Source organism: Phalacrocorax carbo, chromosome 3, assembly GCF_963921805.1.
Source record: "Phalacrocorax carbo chromosome 3, bPhaCar2.1, whole genome shotgun sequence".
Classification (NCBI taxonomy): Eukaryota; Metazoa; Chordata; class Aves; order Suliformes; family Phalacrocoracidae; genus Phalacrocorax; species Phalacrocorax carbo.
This window is the reverse complement of record NC_087515.1, coordinates 14353348-14372544: the sequence shown is the minus strand read 5'-3', so window position 1 is coordinate 14372544 and position 19197 is coordinate 14353348. Positions and strand designations below refer to the sequence as shown.

Genomic DNA, 19197 nt, shown 5'->3' with positions numbered 1-19197 from the left:
TAAAATTTCCTTCAGAAGGGTGGAAGCAGGAGGGATGATATAATCTGAATATAAGACAATAGTGTGTTAAAAAAATAAAGTGCACATGAAGTGCTTCTCAGGAATGGGAAGGGTTTCCTTGAATTGAGTCAGTGTGAAAGACTACAACTGACTGGGTCAAGAATATATGTCAACCCACTGTTCACTCCACTCCTTTGTCCCCAGACTGGACCTAGATGTGGCCTTGAAAAGAAAACAAATTTAAGACTTGGGGAGTAAAGAAAATATGAAGCCACTGTACATATTCCCTCATGAATTCCTGATTACAGTGGATGGGCTGAATGGTTAAAAGGCACAGCTGAAACCACAGACACTCAACTTCACGTTTGACTTCAACTTCATAGCCAAGCAAGTGTCTGGCTCTTCAAAAAGGTACAGTCTGTGAAATGGGCATATGAAAGGAAACAATCTGCTTTCCGTTAATTATTTCCACTGCACTTTATGGGATAAGAAGGGGAAAAATAACTGAAAATTTTGGCAACTGGGGAGAGGGGGGAGAGAAGTATTGTAACGCGTGCTACAAAACAAGCAAAAAGCCCCGCACCACAAAGGAACTACTGCCAAATGCTGGGTTGCTAGCTTATGCCATTGAATTGTGTCACTAGCCTTTCACTAGCCTGCTATTACTGTCACCCTATCACAAAGATAGATCTTATAGCATCCATGTGACCCTGCAAAGGCAACACTGGTCTGAGACTTGGGAACTACAATTCGCTCATTGTTTGGCTCCTGGCCTCCTTCTGGATTGGGCAAGATACTTCAGCCGTACTGCAGGTTCCATCATTTTGCAACTCACAGATTAGAAAAGTGCTTTAAGAGGTATGAATGATGAATACTGCACCAATGTCACCATTTTTACTTTGACACACTAATACTCCTAAAATAAATCACACACAAAAAATTGTGTGGTAACTGTTATTGGCTAAATGACCACTACATCATAGAAGTAGTATTTCTCTATTAGAAAATGAGGATATTCACTAGCAGCCAGCTTATGACCCTCAAATCTCAAGCTGCTTTTTGCTCTTCTGTGCCATTTGCAAAACCCATGTAGCATATAATTTCTAAAAGCCAGGAAAATAAAAAACTTAGGTGAAAAACCACAGGGACCATGTACTATAGCTTGTAACTAGCAATTGGCACTCTGAATTTATACAAGTATTCCCATTGCACTGATTAGCAGGCCAGCATTTTGCTTGAAAGACATGGCTGATCCTCATTGGAAGCTGACTAATGCATACTCTGAAATGTTTTCAAAATTTGCCAAAGTGTCACCACCACAGGTAGCTAATGCTAATTGTGATTAAACTGAGGCACACAGCACAAGAAGCTTTTCTAGGATAGGAGAACAATATAGCAATTAATGAGACACTGAAATTCTGAACTGGACACTAATGTTCACTTGGAGATAACTGAAAATGCTACCCACATATGATGTGAATCTTTTAGCATTTTAGCCAGACTATTTGACAAGGAAGAAAAAGAAGTCCTATCAACCCACCACTTCATTATTTCATTATCATAATGATCCATGCAGTATTTTAAGTAAGTATGAACTAACGTACCATATTCCAAGGATTACAGCAAGCTCTTCTGCACACAAATCAGGTAGCTGGTACTGATCAGCATCTGCTAATTTTATCTCATTAAGCACTGTATCATCATTTAAATCATAATTCTGTTGGAGAAAAAAAAAATTAGATAGGAATAGTTGCAGAGAAAAACAGAAATGTCAGAAAACAACAAAATGGGAAGTAGTTTACCATGACTATGATAGGATAACTAATTAACAGACTAAGCCAGCAGAAGGAAGCATCATCCAAACTTCTGCTAAAAGTGTACTTGTCATGCAGGAGGACCAGCATTCAGAGAAACTTTAAGGTAACCTGAATATTGATTTTCTACTTAAATAAGGGCTGAAGGGGATTTTCCTTTTCAAATTGTTGGTCACAGTATTATCAACAATTTCTTCCTTTCTTATATATAACCTGTTTCAGCTTGTCTGTGTAATGTTAAATGTTATCATAACATGCAGATTTTGAGGCTAGTGACCTGGGAATGTATGGATTTCTTTTTAAGTATCAGCAAATTTCAAGTAAGTAAAGCATGCCTTCTGCCAGTACATTTAAATTCCTTACACACGGAACTGTGTCTCCTCTCCTCTTTTTTTTTTTTTTGAAAGGAGTTTTCTAAATTTAAGAAACAGATTGAAGAAACCCCACTGAGCTAGCACCTCCAGATACTTTGCCCTGGTAAAGACAAGAAGGGGTATTCTGAAAAGGTTTCTGTATTCTGAAAGGAGCACCTGGACAAGTATTTGTGACTTTCCATCAAATTACCTCTAGAACAAATCATTTAAGCAGTATTCACTTTAACTTTTACAAGAAGTATGCTACCTGAAGTTCATTGTCTGTCATTTACCTAAAAGAAGAAAGTAATATCTGTGGCTGAAAAGTATAAATTAACTATGTTCACAGAATTTGTGTTTGTTTGGAAATAACAAAAGATTCCTTTGGCTGTAAGCAGGATGGAGGTAGCTGTAATGCTATTTCTCCTTCCCCTGAAAAAAAAAACCAAAACACAAAAACCAGTCTTTAAACCAATTATTGTACTATGGGTTTTTAGTTACCAGTGGTAGTTTTTATAATCAATTAAAAAGAGAAAATTGATTTATATTAATGGTTTTTGAACTTCCTATTCATTTCCCTTCAATGTCCTAGTAGTAGCTGTTCCAATGAATAGGTTTCATTGGGAAGATCAAAATAAGGGTCCACAGAAGAACAAAAAGCAAACAGGAATGCTTCAACGTGGGTTATCTGTATTCATCACCAGTACTTTATCACTCTATAAATGAAACTAAACTGTGTCTTGACAGAGAATGTGAAGAAAATAAGTTTATTTTCTTTCATTTCAAGGGGATAATGAAGATATTAACTTTTAAAAGCATATTTAATACCATAATTTTATTCTCTAACTACATTAGAATATGTAAGGATTAGCTACCACTTCCAGATGAAAATTATTTTCTAATAGACCGCTATGCTACTATAATGATACCACTTCATTAGATATAAATCAATTTGTAATTTATGTTACAAGGCAATTAGTTAAAAATTTCCAGCTTCTGGTCTACATAGTCTTTAAAATCTAGCCTGTATAAACAGCACTTATTCCTTTAACTTCACTATGAATGCTGATCAACTGAACCATACTGCAACTGTATGCTAGAGTTTTAAAGCATTACTTCCATTCCCAAATTTAAAAAGAAATTTCTCATTCCTCCAAAACATAAAACCACCTCTGAGTCTTTTAAAACTAACCAAACTATTTTAACATACCATTTAATATGAAGACTCTTTATGCATCACCTCAAGCCTGAGGTTTTCCTTTCACAGAAATGTCATCAGTTTAACTGAATGTGTGCTTTCAGATCACTTAGTTATTCTGAAGAAAGCTAACCTGTGAGCAAAGCTTTGAATTTAAAAGCTCAAATATTTATTTTGAAATTCAAATAGCTTTCCTTCTAGTGCCATCTGAGATAACATAACTGCTCAGCACCAGAGAAGCAGGAAGCACTTGACCAAAAATCAGCCCAGCTACCAGTCCTCAGTCACATTGCTATATTGGTTATATTTTTAATGGAATTAAGTTACTGACTGCCTAATTGCAAAATAATTTATTCAGTCATCTTACTGAACAATAAGAGGGGAAAACTTCAAGGCCATAGAAGTAAGCACTCCAAAACAGGAGATGAAAGTTAGGTGTGACCAGTCTCAACTTGGCCTTTATACATATTGGCAGAGTTTATAATTCTCTTGGGAAATTTTCTACTCATCCAGGACAATTCATATCTTTAGACAAATAGAGTATTTTCCTTTATCTGCAAATGGCAGATGTAAAACAAGAACACTGGAGAGGGGAAGAAAATTTCCCTATAATAATTTTGCAGCGTGAGCACAGTCCTTTTAGCTTTCTATATGCGTATGTTAATTATGTGGAGATTCTCAGCACCTCTCAAGACTTAGCTTCTGTGCATTTTCCATGAATAGTCTTTTAAAAGTATACAAGATACATGAAGCATCTGGCCTAAACTTAGACAGAGATGCAATGATGTTGGTAGATTTTGGCAGATGGACAACAGCATTAACTCCTATTTTAGCTAAAAGAACTTCAAGATACACTCAAGGCTGACAAATCTGAGATCAGACCTGGCAAAAGAAACACCAGGACTCACTCTTAAAGTTAACACCGACAAATTATATGAAGTTGTATTTTGATACTACATTATCAATAAAATACTAGAAAAAGGGGGAAAAAACCGAAACCTTTAATTGGTCATTCAACACTTACATGAATTGGGGAGTCCACTTAGTCAAGCCTGGTCTAATAACTGTGACAGGACACTTGCACGATGTTAATAAAATGTCTGAACTTCAAATACCTCAGGTTTTCCTCAAAGTAGCACATGGTTTTACTAATATTATTTTCCAGAATTTCTGACACAGGAAATGCAGAAATAAAAGATTGTGAACTTCCCCCCTCCCCCCTGCCAAAGTAGACTGTCAGAACAAAAAGCTTAGCTTTCCTTAATAGGCAACTTACAACAGAATTATGACACAGTTGCTCAAACTTGCATGAACTCAACTCCCTTCCACAAAACTTCTCAAGTCCTTTCCAGCATCACATTTGTACTTTTCAGCAAGAGTAGATATGCTTACTTCCTCTAGCATTAGTTTCAAGATACATTCAGTAAAATTTTAGTAGGAAAGTGTGAATAACATAAGCAGACTAATTTTAAAATGTTCCAAATAACCCAATTTTCTTTCTCAAACTCTCCGTTAAACTTACTTCAGCAGCTTTGGGTCTGTTCACTAAAAGGACATACGAATATAGGATTTTATTAACAAGGATAATATATTTCATTCCAGGTTATACCTACAGCTTAAACCAGTGTTGCCATTTTTATTGAAACAATGTCATTATTTTATTCCAAACTAAAGTCCTTATCAGACATAGACTACAAAGGCAAATTCTTCAGAAAGTTGGAAATAACTGGAATAAATGGTCATACAACATCCCAGTTAGGGACCCTCTGAGAACAACGCATCATATTATTTAGTTCTAGGTAAGTTGGACTTAAGTCTACAAACTAAGTCTGTCACACACCAAGTGGCCTCTCCTGAGCTCTCAACTCTCCTTGAATGGGTTACTATACATAATTCTATCATAAGCACAACTTGTGACATATACGCAGTCAATCTCTTTTCAGCACGTTGAATACAAACACTAATGACATGTTAATGGACAAACAAAAGAGCTAGGATGGTCTCCTAAGATATCTGTGCATTCATTTTAGAAATAGAGACGTGTTGTCAAATTCTTTTGCTTAAGATCCCTGCCTGATCTGGAGGTCTATCAAGGCCTAACTTTTTTTAGAAAGTTCTCCAACCTGAAGAATAAATCTTGGACCATAATGCCTCAATTTATCTCTGGCTTCTTTTGCAAGTTCAAATAACTTTAAATCCTGACCAGAACTTCTCCTTATGAAAGAAAAATGTCTTTCCAAAACAATTCAGTGGTTGTTCAGCTATTTATAACTGAAGTCATCATGCATACCTTTAGGACCAGTAGGGCCAGGTCGCATAATTCATGCCAGTAAGAATATGTAGACCGATTTCCTACCTTCACACTGTTACTAAACATGCCTGTCAGTCCTTAGGAATCTGTGCATGTCCGTGACTCCTTGCAGGCTATTTTGAAAATCTGTCTCACCTGTTTTCCTAACTTCATCATTCTTAGGCACTAGAAATTAATATATGATCTTTTACAGTTTATATTTACAAACATACTTTTAGTTGACTAGCCACATTTGTCTTGCAGAAAGTCATATGTTGTTTTAACCTGTATCCTTTAATATTAGGTGAATGACTGCCCTATATCTTTTCCACAAAATTTCAGAAATCATAAGTAAGTTTCTCCTAGGCACCACAAACTTTTCTCTTGCAGACACCCAAGAAAAGCTTCAGCACATTTTCATTTTAAGAAATCAAAAAACTCTTCTCAAATTCATACCATTGTTAAGTTTTCTAGAGGTGTTGGAGCTGGACTTAGTTCACTGTGAGGAAGGAAGAATTCATCTGTTCTTTGGACATCCAATATAAGCTGTGCAACAAATTTTTCCTGAAATCGTGTTCTCTTCCCCAAAGCACCTACAGAAAGTTAATATAACTTTATATTAATGAACACTAAAAACCAGTAATCCCATCACGTATTAGAATGCTGTTCACAAAAAAAGCAAAATAAAAAGAGAAGCACATTGAGACTTAACCTATAAAGTTTAGCAGTGGTTTAACTCCACTTGATCTCTTTGCAGCGAGCTACATGTGTTCTGACTGCTAGCTATGACATACAAAAAATACATATTACAAACATACAAACAAAGCTAGATAGGTCTTGCAAAGCCACTTTTAGGTAAACTCCCCAAAACCTACTATATTGTCTCTTGAAAACTCATCAAGTTTCATCAGTTCCTTATTCATTCCCTAACAATAATCCACAAACAATTGCTTGATTTGCCTGCTAAAATTAATGACAACATGGAGACATTTAGGCAAATGAGAAACCCATAATACGTTTACCATCATTTAAAATATTTCAAGTCTTCATTTGAAGACTTAAGTCTGTGAAGAAGGATCACAGACATGACGTTACCATAATACGTCACACAAGATACTGTAAAAGTAACATGGGAGCATAACAGCAAACCTATGAAGGCTGTGTACTGAATTAATTAATATTCAGAATGCACAATATGAAATTCCTGTCAGGGTTGTTTCTTCAGTTCTTCATTTGACCCTCAAACAACTTTTACTAGTTTTTAGGGTGGCAATTGACATTTCTAGCAAACTGAAGCTAGAAACAGATGTCTGTTCTTCCTCTGTTAGCAACCTGTTTGCAAGCTGCAATCAGAAATCATAGAACAACTTCAGGACAGTAACTGAGAATAACAGAATCATAATGTGCCAGTTTTGACTGGAATAGAGTTAATTTTTTTCCATAGAGCTAATATGGGGCTATGTTTTGGATTTGTACTGGAAACAGTGTTGATAACACAGGGATGTTTTCGTCACTGCTGAGCGGTGCTTACACAGAGTCAAGGCCTTTTCATCTTCTCACCCCACCCCACCAGTGAGTAGGTGGGGAGAGTACAAGGAGCTGGGAGGGAACACAGCCAGGACAGCTGACCCCAACTGACCCAAGGGATATACCAGACCATATGACACCATGCTCAGCATATAAAGCTGGGGGAAGAAGAAGGAAAGGGGGGGATGTTTGGAGTGATGGCATTTGTCTTCCCAAGTAACCATTATGCATGACGAAGCCCTGCTTTCCTGGAGATGTCTGAATGCCTGCCTGCCAAGGAAGGAGTGAATGAATTCCTCATTTTGCTTTGCTTGTGCACACAAGCTTTTGCTTTACCTGTTAAACTGTTTTTATCTCAACCCATGAGTTTTCTCACTTTTACTCTTCCAATTCTCTCCCCCATCCTGCTGGAGGGGAGTGAGTGAGTGGCTGTGCAGTGCTCGGTTGCCAGCTGGGGTTAAACCATGACACCTAACCAGAGCCAAAATGGAGCTAAAAATTACTCTATAAATTTGGAGGTTTGCTTGCTTATTATTACCATGATACAATGCTCAGATAATGCGAACTATGAAAGTTCAGTAACAGAAATGGAGGACTGAATGCTGTTCCACTGTTGCTTTTGAAGAACCAATTAAGATCAAGTTCTTAATTTCATTATCATTTTGAAAATTTTGCAGGACAAAAGCCTTTGAGGTAAAGATGACTTACTGCTCATGTGACAAAGGCCTGAGAATGAGGCCACTGTCAGTAAGAATCACATGGCACAGGCACTGAAATAGTAGTCACCCCCTTTTCTTCCTAGAGGTAGAAAGAGAGCAACAGGTAAACCAGAAATTAAACTGATTTCTCCTTTTCTGCCAATCACCCTTTTTTAAAGAGTTTATGAAGAAATTAAAAAGGTTTTAAAAATATCACCTAAAAATGCGCAAGCCACACTTCAGAGAAAAGACAGGCACACAGAGAGAAATACTGAGTAATGACTCATACTAATTTTACACGGTAGCACTAAATTCTCAATTTTAATAACGCTTGAAAGTCATTATGCTGTAAATGACTTCCTATTATGTCTTACTGCTTAAAGAGCTGAATAAAACACTTTCAAAGTTGAGCTGGTTATCAATAAATTTACTTGCTACCACCCAGAAACTGTGATTTGTTTATGCTCTGAGATGCACATACCGCCCACCCCATTTTTTTCAAGCAAAGAATTCCTTGCTACTACAGGGACAAAACATAATAATTTTTATTTGGCAAATATAACCACATGTGTGGAAGAAAGATTTGCTTGCTTTATATGACCATATATCCCCACAAAAGAGAGGGAATCTACATAGAGACTTTACTTTCTGTTCCATATTAAGAGTTCCCTGGCATGCATTACTGGGCATGAAAACCATAAGCAGACAATATGCAGATCACAGAGTTCAGCATTATTAATCCTCCAGATCTGTTGATCTTGAATTTATTTTGGATTGCCACCCTTCATTTTAGTAAATTTATATGCAAGAACAATCACAGTCTTCTCTTTTACTGGAAATGGCTTTGTGGATTTATTGATGGTTGTGACTCATTGTGAGGAACATATGGGTGCTTTTTAATAAATTATGAATACAGCACAGACCTGGATTAATGGGACTTAAAGTATACAAGCCAAAACAAGTACAATTTATTCACACATTTCTACAATAACTTTGGAAAATATTGGTTCTAAATTATCTAAGAACAGCATACATTTCCATGCTGTAATAAAATGTTCAAGTAGTATGGATTACAACCGTTAAAGAATAAAAACCTCTCGAAATCCTTTCCTAAAAAGGAAATTCCTCCCAAACTCCTTAAAATGTCTTTGCTAGAGGTTGAAGTGTTTACATTAAAGCAAAGTCTTTTTTGATGATGTAACATTCCTTCCATTTAGCCAAAACATGAATGTCAAATGAATTTGACTAGAATGCCAGCAATTCCCATGTGTTCAGTTCATTTGCCTTCAGGTTAGACATCCTACATAATTATGCTAATAAATTTATGGAGATAAACCACAGAACTTTTAAGAGTTTCACAACATTTTTCCAAGAGACTGTATCACCACAGTCTCTCTCTGGGACTAGTATAACCTCTTGGTAAAGTAATCAAAACTACAAATAATTCCACTGCATCCAAACTTTTTCCCCCCTCGAAACAAGAGGGTTTTTCCTAGATTAGTTTTAAGGAAATTATTAATCCAAAATCTAAACATCTCCTTTAAGGGGGGGTGCGGGGGGAATCCAACATGTAGCTGTCAGTTGAAGACTATCAGTGATTAGCCACCTGCCACTGATTGTTCTTAGTTAATTAAGTTTTTATAGCTTGAGTATCATCACAGGCACTGATGTTTTTATCAAGAAAAATTTGGTTAGTTTTAAACAAAACTACGTTATAATACCAAGTTTGCATTATATGCCACACATGGGACACTTCACATACAGCATGTTGCGCATAGGAAAAAAGAGTAGGATCAATTGAAATGCATGGAATTCCTTCAAACAAATACATGGAAAATACTCTGATGTTTTAAGCAGACACCATTGAATATAATCAAATCATAGTTATGCAAAAATGTTATGCCACAAGATTTTCATTACAGATTTTTTTAAATAAACCTTTAAAACCTTTGAAGAAATGAGCATGAACTTCCACAAAAGTTCTTTAGTTTGGGGTGCTGGGTTTTTTGTTTGTTTGAGGGTTTTTTGGTTGTTGTTGTTTGTGGGTTTGTTTTAGTGCTGTTGTCTTTTTTATTTTAATTAAAATATTAAACTGACTCAGGATATAAGCAGGGGTAGCTGTAGCTCCAATCTAAACATAAAGGAACAACTATCCTTGTGACATACGGTGCTGTAGTAGGTAAGGAGGCTGCAAGTTTCAGTTTATTAGTCCTTTGCACTAATAACTCTACAGAAAAAAAATTACATAAATGTTTTTGCATTTCTACTCAGGCACAATCAAAAGTTCTCACAGACAGAAGGTGTGCATCTTACGTAATTTTGATTACCTAGCAGGACCAGCTAGACCAAACAGTCCCATACCTATACATGTAATTTTAAATGAAGTTGCAGACACAGCAATCTGAGCTGCCTGACTCCAAAGACTAGGTTCTGAAAGGATAATTTTGAAGTCTCCATAGCGACTGGATCCTTGATATTTCTGTTCATCAGAAATGTGTCTTTTCTACTTATTTCCTGTTATAAAAACAGTCCTGGGAGAGACTTTTCAATGATATTTACACAGAGTAGATCTACGCTAGTGATATAAAAGGTGAAGGACTGCATCAAATCATCATGCAGACTTCTTTATAAGAGTCTACAAACAAACAAAATTTTTCATTGTGACACCAGCTAGTTTCAGGAGTCCCATAACAGAGACAACTAGACCTAGAATTCAATAGGAAACATGAGAAGGATCATAATACCACAGCTGCTCAGACACCCGTATTAGGGATGATAGTGTAGCTAGATAGCATATTTCTTTTCTCTTTTCTGAGCAATGCTAATTCTTAGAAGACAAGCCCTACCTGTTAAAAGACAATATTTTTCAAAACATAGTTCTTTTTCACTTGGATATGTAAAAGAACCCAACAAACAGTAGGTTAGTGTCATCCAACCAACCAGCTTCAGACTATACAAGCAAAACTTACCTGTAAGATTAATCTGCAGTTTCGTTTTGTCCTTAGCTGTACTGAAACACTGTTTAGCTTTTTTGTACTCATAGTAATATAAAAATGTATAGGCACACTCAAGATGGAACTGAACTGCTAAGTGCCAGCTTTCGCCACCTGTGAACAAAGTTTCGGCTTCTGTCACTGCAAATTAAGAAGAAGAAAAGCTATCAGTGTGCAGTCCAGGAAAATATTTTAAAAATACATCTAAAACACCAGGAGAGAAAGTCTGTTACGCTTAAAGCAGACCTGTTGTTCATTACATCTCCACACAGTCAAGTGTATAAAAGATATGCACTATCTAAAGCATTTTGCAAGTTTTATATCTAAGGCTTACTACTAGGACAAACAAAAGTTTAATCATGCTTATATTTTACAGCAAAGCTGAGCTGGGCTATATTGCTCTTGCAGGAAATAGACAACTCTAATTGTCTTGGATTGGACTGCTAAAGAACATAGGAAACCAGAATACAGGATATTGATGTAATTCCTTCCTTAAGTAGCAGGCTTCAAATGAGAAATTTTCACCAGCGAATTGAGCACCGAATGGGGACTTAGGACTCTTTTGGAGGTTTTTGTTTGTGTGTGGGGTTTTTTGAGTTTGGTCATTTTGTGTTTTTGTTTTTGCTTTGGTTTGGTTCTGGTTTTTGTTGTTGTTGTATTGGTTTTTAAAATTTTTTTTAAATTACTGATTTGCTGAGTGATAAAGGTCATATTCCCCATTTGAACAAGAGAAAACACCTTCATAAATTAATCAGAAATCTTTAAAAAAGAAGACTTGATATTTTCTCATCTAGCACAGAAGCATTTGTGTTTCTTACATACTTAAATTCTATTATCAAAATACAGTAAGTGACAAAAGAATATTCTTGCATAGTAAAATACAGAACACTAAGTTGAAAACAATTTATGTGAATTATTCTTAAATGGAAGTAGTTGTTTGCTTTGGGCTTTAGTTCTTTATTTTGCCAGAAAATATTTACATAGAGTTCTTTAAAAGCTCAGAGCATCACAACACCTAAAAAGACTGGTACCCAAGATGCGGTGTTACTTAATGGATGCTTAATTCCTCAAATATGCTTTACTAAGATTAGTAAAAAGTCTTACTATATGGAAAAACTAATATTATCAAGGATTTTTAAAAATTTTTTTATTTGGCTTTTGTATTTAGAGAATGGTGGTCACCTCTAGGCTGAACAGATTTTATTGCTTAAACATCCTAGCCTTTTTTTTTGAGTACTTGTTAATCCTCAAAATCTTTCTATTAATACAGAAAGCTGCTAAGTTGGAACATATTTTTACACAGCTTTTTAAATTCAGTAAATAAGAATTTGCATGGATAAATCCTGCCTAGTAACTTAACTTTTTTAGAAGTCTGAATTTAGAGATTTTGTTTTAATGACAGCAAATTGGTAATTTAAAAATATTACTCCAATGGTTTTCAAATAAAGTAGGATAGAGAATGCGTCAGGTTACAACTTAATCCTTAAAAAAAACCACCTCTCCAGAGACTAGAACTATTTAAAAACAGTCTGTGCAACTTAATCCCTGCTTTTAACACAAAGACTATTTCAAACACATTACTTCAAACTTGAGAAAGTTAGCTATTAAATTCACACTTAAGTAATGTATACTTTTCATTAAGAAATGATCTGAGGTTTTAATGCTTTTGCCCATGTTTCCATTAAGCACATTCTCTTTTATTAAAAAAAAACCAACAAAACCAAAAACCAAACAACAACAAAAAAGATAATAATGCCTAGAGGTCCATAAAATATCTGCCTTTCTAAAGAAAGCTTTGTTTTTTGTAAAAAGAGTTAAAAAAAGTTTCAGTAAATGGTTTGCAACATCTGCCATCTTTACTTGCTTTTCACACTCTATACATATACAATGCCACTCTGATGGTTTCCCAAAGGACAAAAATCCTATTTGAGGAAAAAATAAAATGGGGTTTTCTATTAGGTATTACTAAAAGCACTCAAAAATGCCCTGGGGGTTTTATACACATGCAAACACAGATTTGCATTGACTCTTTAGCATAGTTTGAAATCCTGAAGGGCCATTGTCAGTGCAAAAAAGCTTACAAGATACTGAATGTGCAGGTACGCATGTGCCAACCTCACAAAAATGCAACTTTCCAATTGAATTCTTTTGATTCAAAGAAAAAAAAAAGTTAGTCTGTAACCATACATTATTTCTTGATTTTCCACAGCTAACAAGTTTCAATGATCTGAATATAAAATTCCTTGGGCTAAAACCATACAGACTTCCTAGAATGAACTAAAGTCAGACATCAAGAAGTCTTACTCCTCCCTATCTAAATATAATTTACTTACAGTGCTAATCACAAAACTTGATAAGTTTAGGCATTTGGGACTTCAAGGACCTTTGTGGAAAGCTTCACATCATTGCTAGTATTGATGTAGCTGTGCAGAAGCACTGATGTCCCAAACTTAAGACATCCCTCTGGCATCCCATACCATGTTTGACACAGGGCCAAAATGATGGGAGACTGTGCTGAGCCCTATTGGTTTTGCACAACTGCTGCTTCAGAACAGTATGGAATCATTGCAACTGTCGTCTATTCAGGTGACAATGCTGACTTTACACTTGAGAGCAACATATTTTAAATAGAAGAGATAATTCTTCCTGATTTTGAAGGTTGTCTTCTCTAGTAATTAAGACAAAGTTTTCTAGTCAAGCTGATACAGAACAAGCAAGTGGGTTTTTCAAGCCTTAATCAAAGACTACTTAAAAGGTTTATTAAGTATTTATTTATGGAATATGAAGGTACTTGTTTGAAACACCAGATGACTTTAATTAGCAAGTAAATAAACTGTTAGAGGCAGCAGGCAGCAAAACCTGCCTGGAAAAACTCACTACATATTCAAGTGTACTTTACACCATCTTCTCTGAAAACCATATCCAGGAGTCTCAAAACAGGTTACTGAAACAGAAGTCTTAGTACTTTTTTAGTATTTGTGCATATGCAACAGCATCCTCTACAGAGATCAGGACTGTACAAACAACTGAATCTCTACCCAGTGTCACCTAGTCAATGGATTTGAATTAATTTTATGATTACTTCTCTTTCAATTTTGTTCTAAGTTTTTAGGTACTTCCAGGAAGAAAAAATAAGTCAAATAAATGCACTACAAGTTTCCCTATTACAGATTTTATCTACTTAACAGAACCCAGAAGTATTTTCATGTACTCAGCATTCTCCAGAGTTAACATAATAAAACCATACTATCAAACACGAATTGCAGTACTTGACTAGAAGTGCAAAACCACTAGTATCTAAATATCTTTGATGCTGGGCATCTCTGGAACACACACTCAGAACAACAAAAAATTGTCTAGAAATGAGGAGAAAACTACTTAAGAGTTTCTAAGCTTTTTTCAAAAAAATATTACAAACATATCTCCTTAACCTTCCTTATCTGAACGAAGCACACAAGCACCACCTGTTCCATAATTTAAAACCTACAGATATTTTTAGGTAAATATTTAGAAAACATACATTCTAGAAGGACTGTACAACCTAACACACAAATATTCAAGCCTTACTACATTAGAACTAAGCAACAACAATTTTGTCTCAAAAAGCTTACTCCTAACCACCAAGCTAAGCAAAGTAACCCTCTCTGGAACAGTTAACCACCTCATGCAACTCCGTTTTTAAAATGGCTATGAGAAGTAAATGGGAGATTAGGGTTTACAACATATCTTGGAATTTTAAGGAATTTTTATTTTCGAAATAAGTACTTAAACAGTCTAAACTTGTAAGACTAACTCCACTACACTGACAACACCCGTTTTTGAAGTAAAATTCAATTTGCTGTAACTTAATTTGGAAATTAAAAATGTAACTTAGATTTCATTCTTTGCACCTCTTAAAGTCCAACCCCCATCCCCAGTCCTTAGCCCATAAATTAACACGCCAACTAATTTATCATGGTGTGCTTAAAGTACACCTGTCAATTACTTTCTAAGATGTGCCTCAAATCAGCAACACTTCCAACTTTCCAAGAACTAGAAATTTTAAACCTACAGACTAAGGAACAAGTAGAATTTAATCTTAAGATTCCCATACCTGTGCAAGGTAACTCTAGAAGTCAGTTAAAAATTCTCTAATAAAGTATTAAAAAAAAAATCCCCAAAATCGTAGTTCACAACAATTGCAACAAAATCATTCCACTCTAGTGCTTCTAGCATCCAGTAAGAGTATTAAATCAGCTGCTTCTTCACTAAGGAGGACCCAGTAAAATCCTCTGCTCAATTTCATTACTGTACTAACATCTTTGTTACCTATTTGGAAGTTTTTCAAGGACCAAAATCCACTTCACATTTTACACAGAATTTGCACAGTCTGAACTTACAAATGGTTCAGAACATAAAAGCTCCATTAAGGTGTGGTAGCAGAGGGAAGACTTGAAACTTTGGCATTTAAGATTGCCTTCTTTGTCAAAAATAAAACATACATGACAATTCATCTCTAAATGCAATAGATAACTTCTTAAATGTAATTGGTTGGAAATTTCACTTTTGTGAAGTTAAATGAAAACCCTTTGGCTAAGTAATGAGGGGCCAAATGAACATGAATGCTTGCCTCCTTTTTCCAACTTTATCAGTTGCAGCAGGAAATTACATTAATAGTCTATATAAGAGTTTGATCCTCTCAGAAAAAGTCCCAAGCAATATAATTATATTTGACATTTTAACTTTCTGTATTATGCTTTTGTAAACTTATATATACATATATTACATAATTTAGTTCCAAAGGTGTCTATTTTCTCTATATATAATGAAGAGAGGTAACAAATATCAAAACTTAGGTGGGGTAGAGAAAACAGGAAAAAAAGAAAGTTTCTCTCCCCCATGAAGACAGAGAAGAACAAGGACATTCCCTTTTCAAACCAAAATAAGCTCAGTTAAATAAGGAATGAAAACTGTACAGAATGACTTCAGGTGAGCTTGTGATAAGGTAACAGTGCTAAGCATGGGGGAAGAAAACTTTTGTCTACAATCACATATTCCTATTTTCATCTTAGGGTCTGGAAAATAGCATGTGCCATACAAGTCCATATCAATTTAAGTGAATTCTGTTCCCTCTCTACTCTCTGTAGTTACATAAGCACCTGATAAGCAGTGCGTTTTGAGAGTTGTGCCTATATACTCCCCACCCACATGGTATCTTACAACTGATGCTCTAGGCCAATAAACCAAGTAATTAGAAACATACCTTGTTCTATACAGCTCTGGGCAAGAGTAAATAGCTCAGGTGATCTCTCCTCTAACAATTGCTGGTGAATATTCACATATCTTAGAGTCCACCAAGATAACGACTGAAAGAAAATACAGATCCTTCAAGTTAATAACAAGTACAGAACCTTTTTAAAAAAAACTTTAAAATATAGATTTCATAATCTATTAAATTCTAATTTTTAAAAAATACAAGCCCAAAATAGTTCGTTTTTTAATATAAAAAGCGTAAAGATGAACATATTCAAGGAGCTCTACAGTGCTCTAAGAGTTTCATGGGCTTTTGCTCTGTGAATTCTTCTAGCTGCTCTTTGAACCCTGCATATCTTTAGGACCACAATCTAGTAAGAAACTCTGAACAGAAGACAAATGAAACACTTGTGTGTGCTTATTTTGGAGCAGCCACTTGCCATTTTGATTTCATACCTCCTAATTCTTGTAACAGAAAGACCAAAAAAGCCTGCTGTTTCCTACTTGTTTTCTTTCGGGTCACATTCATGATTTTAATATACAGCCATGATCTCACACTTCAGTAATCTTCCCAGCCTGAAGAGTCCTAGACTATTTAGTTACTTTTTGTATGGAAGCCATTCAGTATTTCTGATTATCCAGTGTTGCCATTCTATGCATTTTTTAACCCTTCTGTTTAATCTTTTTTTTTTTCTGGTGAGGGTAGAAAGGAGACAGAGGTGAAAAACCAGAACTGCTCATGGGAACACCTTACAATCAAAACTGAAAGTATTAATGTTACTATGTGGAATTTCAGAAGGGCAGATACCTTACTGAACTAAGTAATCATTCTATAGCAGAGCTGAATCACAGCTCAGGAAGTACCTGATTTTAGAAAACAGTGTACATAAAAGTCCCAAGCATATTTTATCCCTCTATAGCTGCACCAAGTGGAACTGCACGGAAAAGCTAACTGATAATATAATATTCTATTCTCAAAATGATACTTAAAATTATCATCTGTGACTGTAGGGCATACCTCTAAACAAGCTCTAATGTTTACTGGTTATTCTGCAACTGTTAGCATGCCAATCATTTTCTATGAAACAGATGTTTGAGTGCTTCTGAGACACACCTATCTTCTGAACTTTTTATATGGGTATGCTTACATCAGCCCGACCTAAGGGCTGTACAGTATTCAAGCAAAAACATCTAAACCAATCACATGTAGCTGACTGTAACGTCCCTAGAAAGGAACCATCAAAAAGAATAATAGCATCTATTTCAAAAAGCAATGAAAGATGACTTTTGATACCAAGGTGAACAAAGTAAAACCACATAGACTTTGTGAAAAAGGCCAAATTCCAATATTTCATCACTTTAGAAATCTAAAGGCAATTTAAATAAGTTTCAGATTACTTCACTTTAGCTTTATATAACAAAGTATTCATTTTCCTACACAACTGTGTATCATTAAGCTGGATACTATTTCCTGAGGCCTGATGCTTGCCACTCAGAAACATTAGAATCAGACAGAACGTATTTATAAAGTTTCAGGCAAGGCAGCTGAGCTTTCTACAATATTCTACCAGCAATGTTAGTTTTTTGGGAGCCAAGTTAAGAATTTTTGGATTATTTTTAAGCGTTTAATTTTCCATGTACAATAGCATTTTTTAATAAAACATGGCTTTATTAATGCTTTAGATAATATATTTCAGAGCATTTTACCCTGTTTTAAATTTATTTTCACTAATCTTAAGAAACAAAGGTATTAAGAGACTTCCTTTGAATCAAGCAGAAACAAGAAAGAACAGCAAGCTTTAACTGCTACACTGATCTGTTGATGAAAGTAGTTTTTACCAGTTGCTGCCTTTGATCTACTATTCAAGCTTGATGTAGCCACAAGTAATTGAACCTCCACTGGGCAGAAGATAGGCCCCCCATTATGTCAGTCTCAGGGGAGGCAGCAAGGGAATTCTCTATACCAGGTACATTTTCTGCCTCCCTGACTGACCCAGTTGCTGAAATTCAACAGCACTCATCTGTGAATAACAGGGAAAACGATGGAAGAGCTTGGCTCCCAGAAATGCAGTACAGCCAACATCTCCCACACAGTTTAATTCATCACTCATACAAAGACTCAGCTGGGAATGGATGTTGTCAGCCAAGCATAAAGAGGGACCATGTGGCATTTTGATCTCCAGCCAAATTCTGTTCAACTAGAATGCAATAAAGAGAAGTTGCTGCCATTCAAGTCCCCCAATTCCAGAAAGTCCTGCTACCAACCAGGCTGCTGCTAAACTACAGAGGACGTAGAGGCAAAAATCACCCTGAGAAGAGGTTCATCATATTTTCTTGTTTTTAATGTACAAACACAACAGAAAATTAAGGTAGCTTCCACACGGATGCCTGCAGAAGAGGTAGAGGACATTGACAAGCAAAAGAAACAACTTGGCATTTAGAACTCATGGCTTAGAATTCATACAGTAATGGTCAACAGTATCCCAAAGCTTGTTAAAAAGAACATAGTATATGTATGCTGCATTACAGGGCATTCCTCCGTGCCCAAATCATGTCCTAAGTATGTGACTTTTTAAAAAGTTACTTCCTATTAAATTTTCTACTTTTTCTAAGTAATGAAGGCATCTTTCTTCCCTTTTGGGGAAGACAGTGAGAAAATAGCTTATCTTTAAAAATAAGTTACTTGTGTTTAATTGTAATCACTTTGACTGAACTGTATTCTTAGAGGAGAAAAATCTCACAGCTACAGAAAAAGAAATGGAAGTTACAATGATTCAATGAGGTATGAAAAAAGAATGGGAAAACCAACTAATTGAGTAGCTGGCAGTCATAATTGTTAGTCACATATTTCTTACCTGAAGGGATACAAGTTTGTGCCTTAAATTCACAAGGATTATCCTGGCTATAAGCAGCAAAACAGGATGAGAAGTCAAGGTATAGACTGATTCACCATCTAGAACCAACATCTTCAGAATAGCTGCATGCAACATTTTTGGCTGAAAGGAGAATAAAAAAAATTACAAGTGTCAGGAAACAGAAGCAAGTTTATAAACAAGTCATGTAATATAGAATTAGGAAAAAACAACTATTCA

The 19197-nt window shown here is 35.5% G+C and overlaps 1 protein-coding gene across 2 annotated transcripts in view; it reads right to left on the bottom strand.

Moving 5' to 3' along the window:
* Nucleotides 1–19197, bottom strand: part of TTC27 (tetratricopeptide repeat domain 27) — a 125522-nt gene that overhangs the window by 91042 nt on the left and 15283 nt on the right. For both annotated transcript variants that reach the window (XM_064445902.1, XM_064445903.1), the window contains exons 4-8: nucleotides 18961–19101; nucleotides 16116–16218; nucleotides 10850–11014; nucleotides 6112–6248; nucleotides 1605–1717 (exon numbers count right to left, since the gene is read on the bottom strand). In XM_064445902.1, the coding sequence (XP_064301972.1) occupies nucleotides 1605–1717; nucleotides 6112–6248; nucleotides 10850–11014; nucleotides 16116–16218; nucleotides 18961–19101 (659 nt within the window). The remainder of the gene's footprint in view (nucleotides 1–1604; nucleotides 1718–6111; nucleotides 6249–10849; nucleotides 11015–16115; nucleotides 16219–18960; nucleotides 19102–19197) is intronic.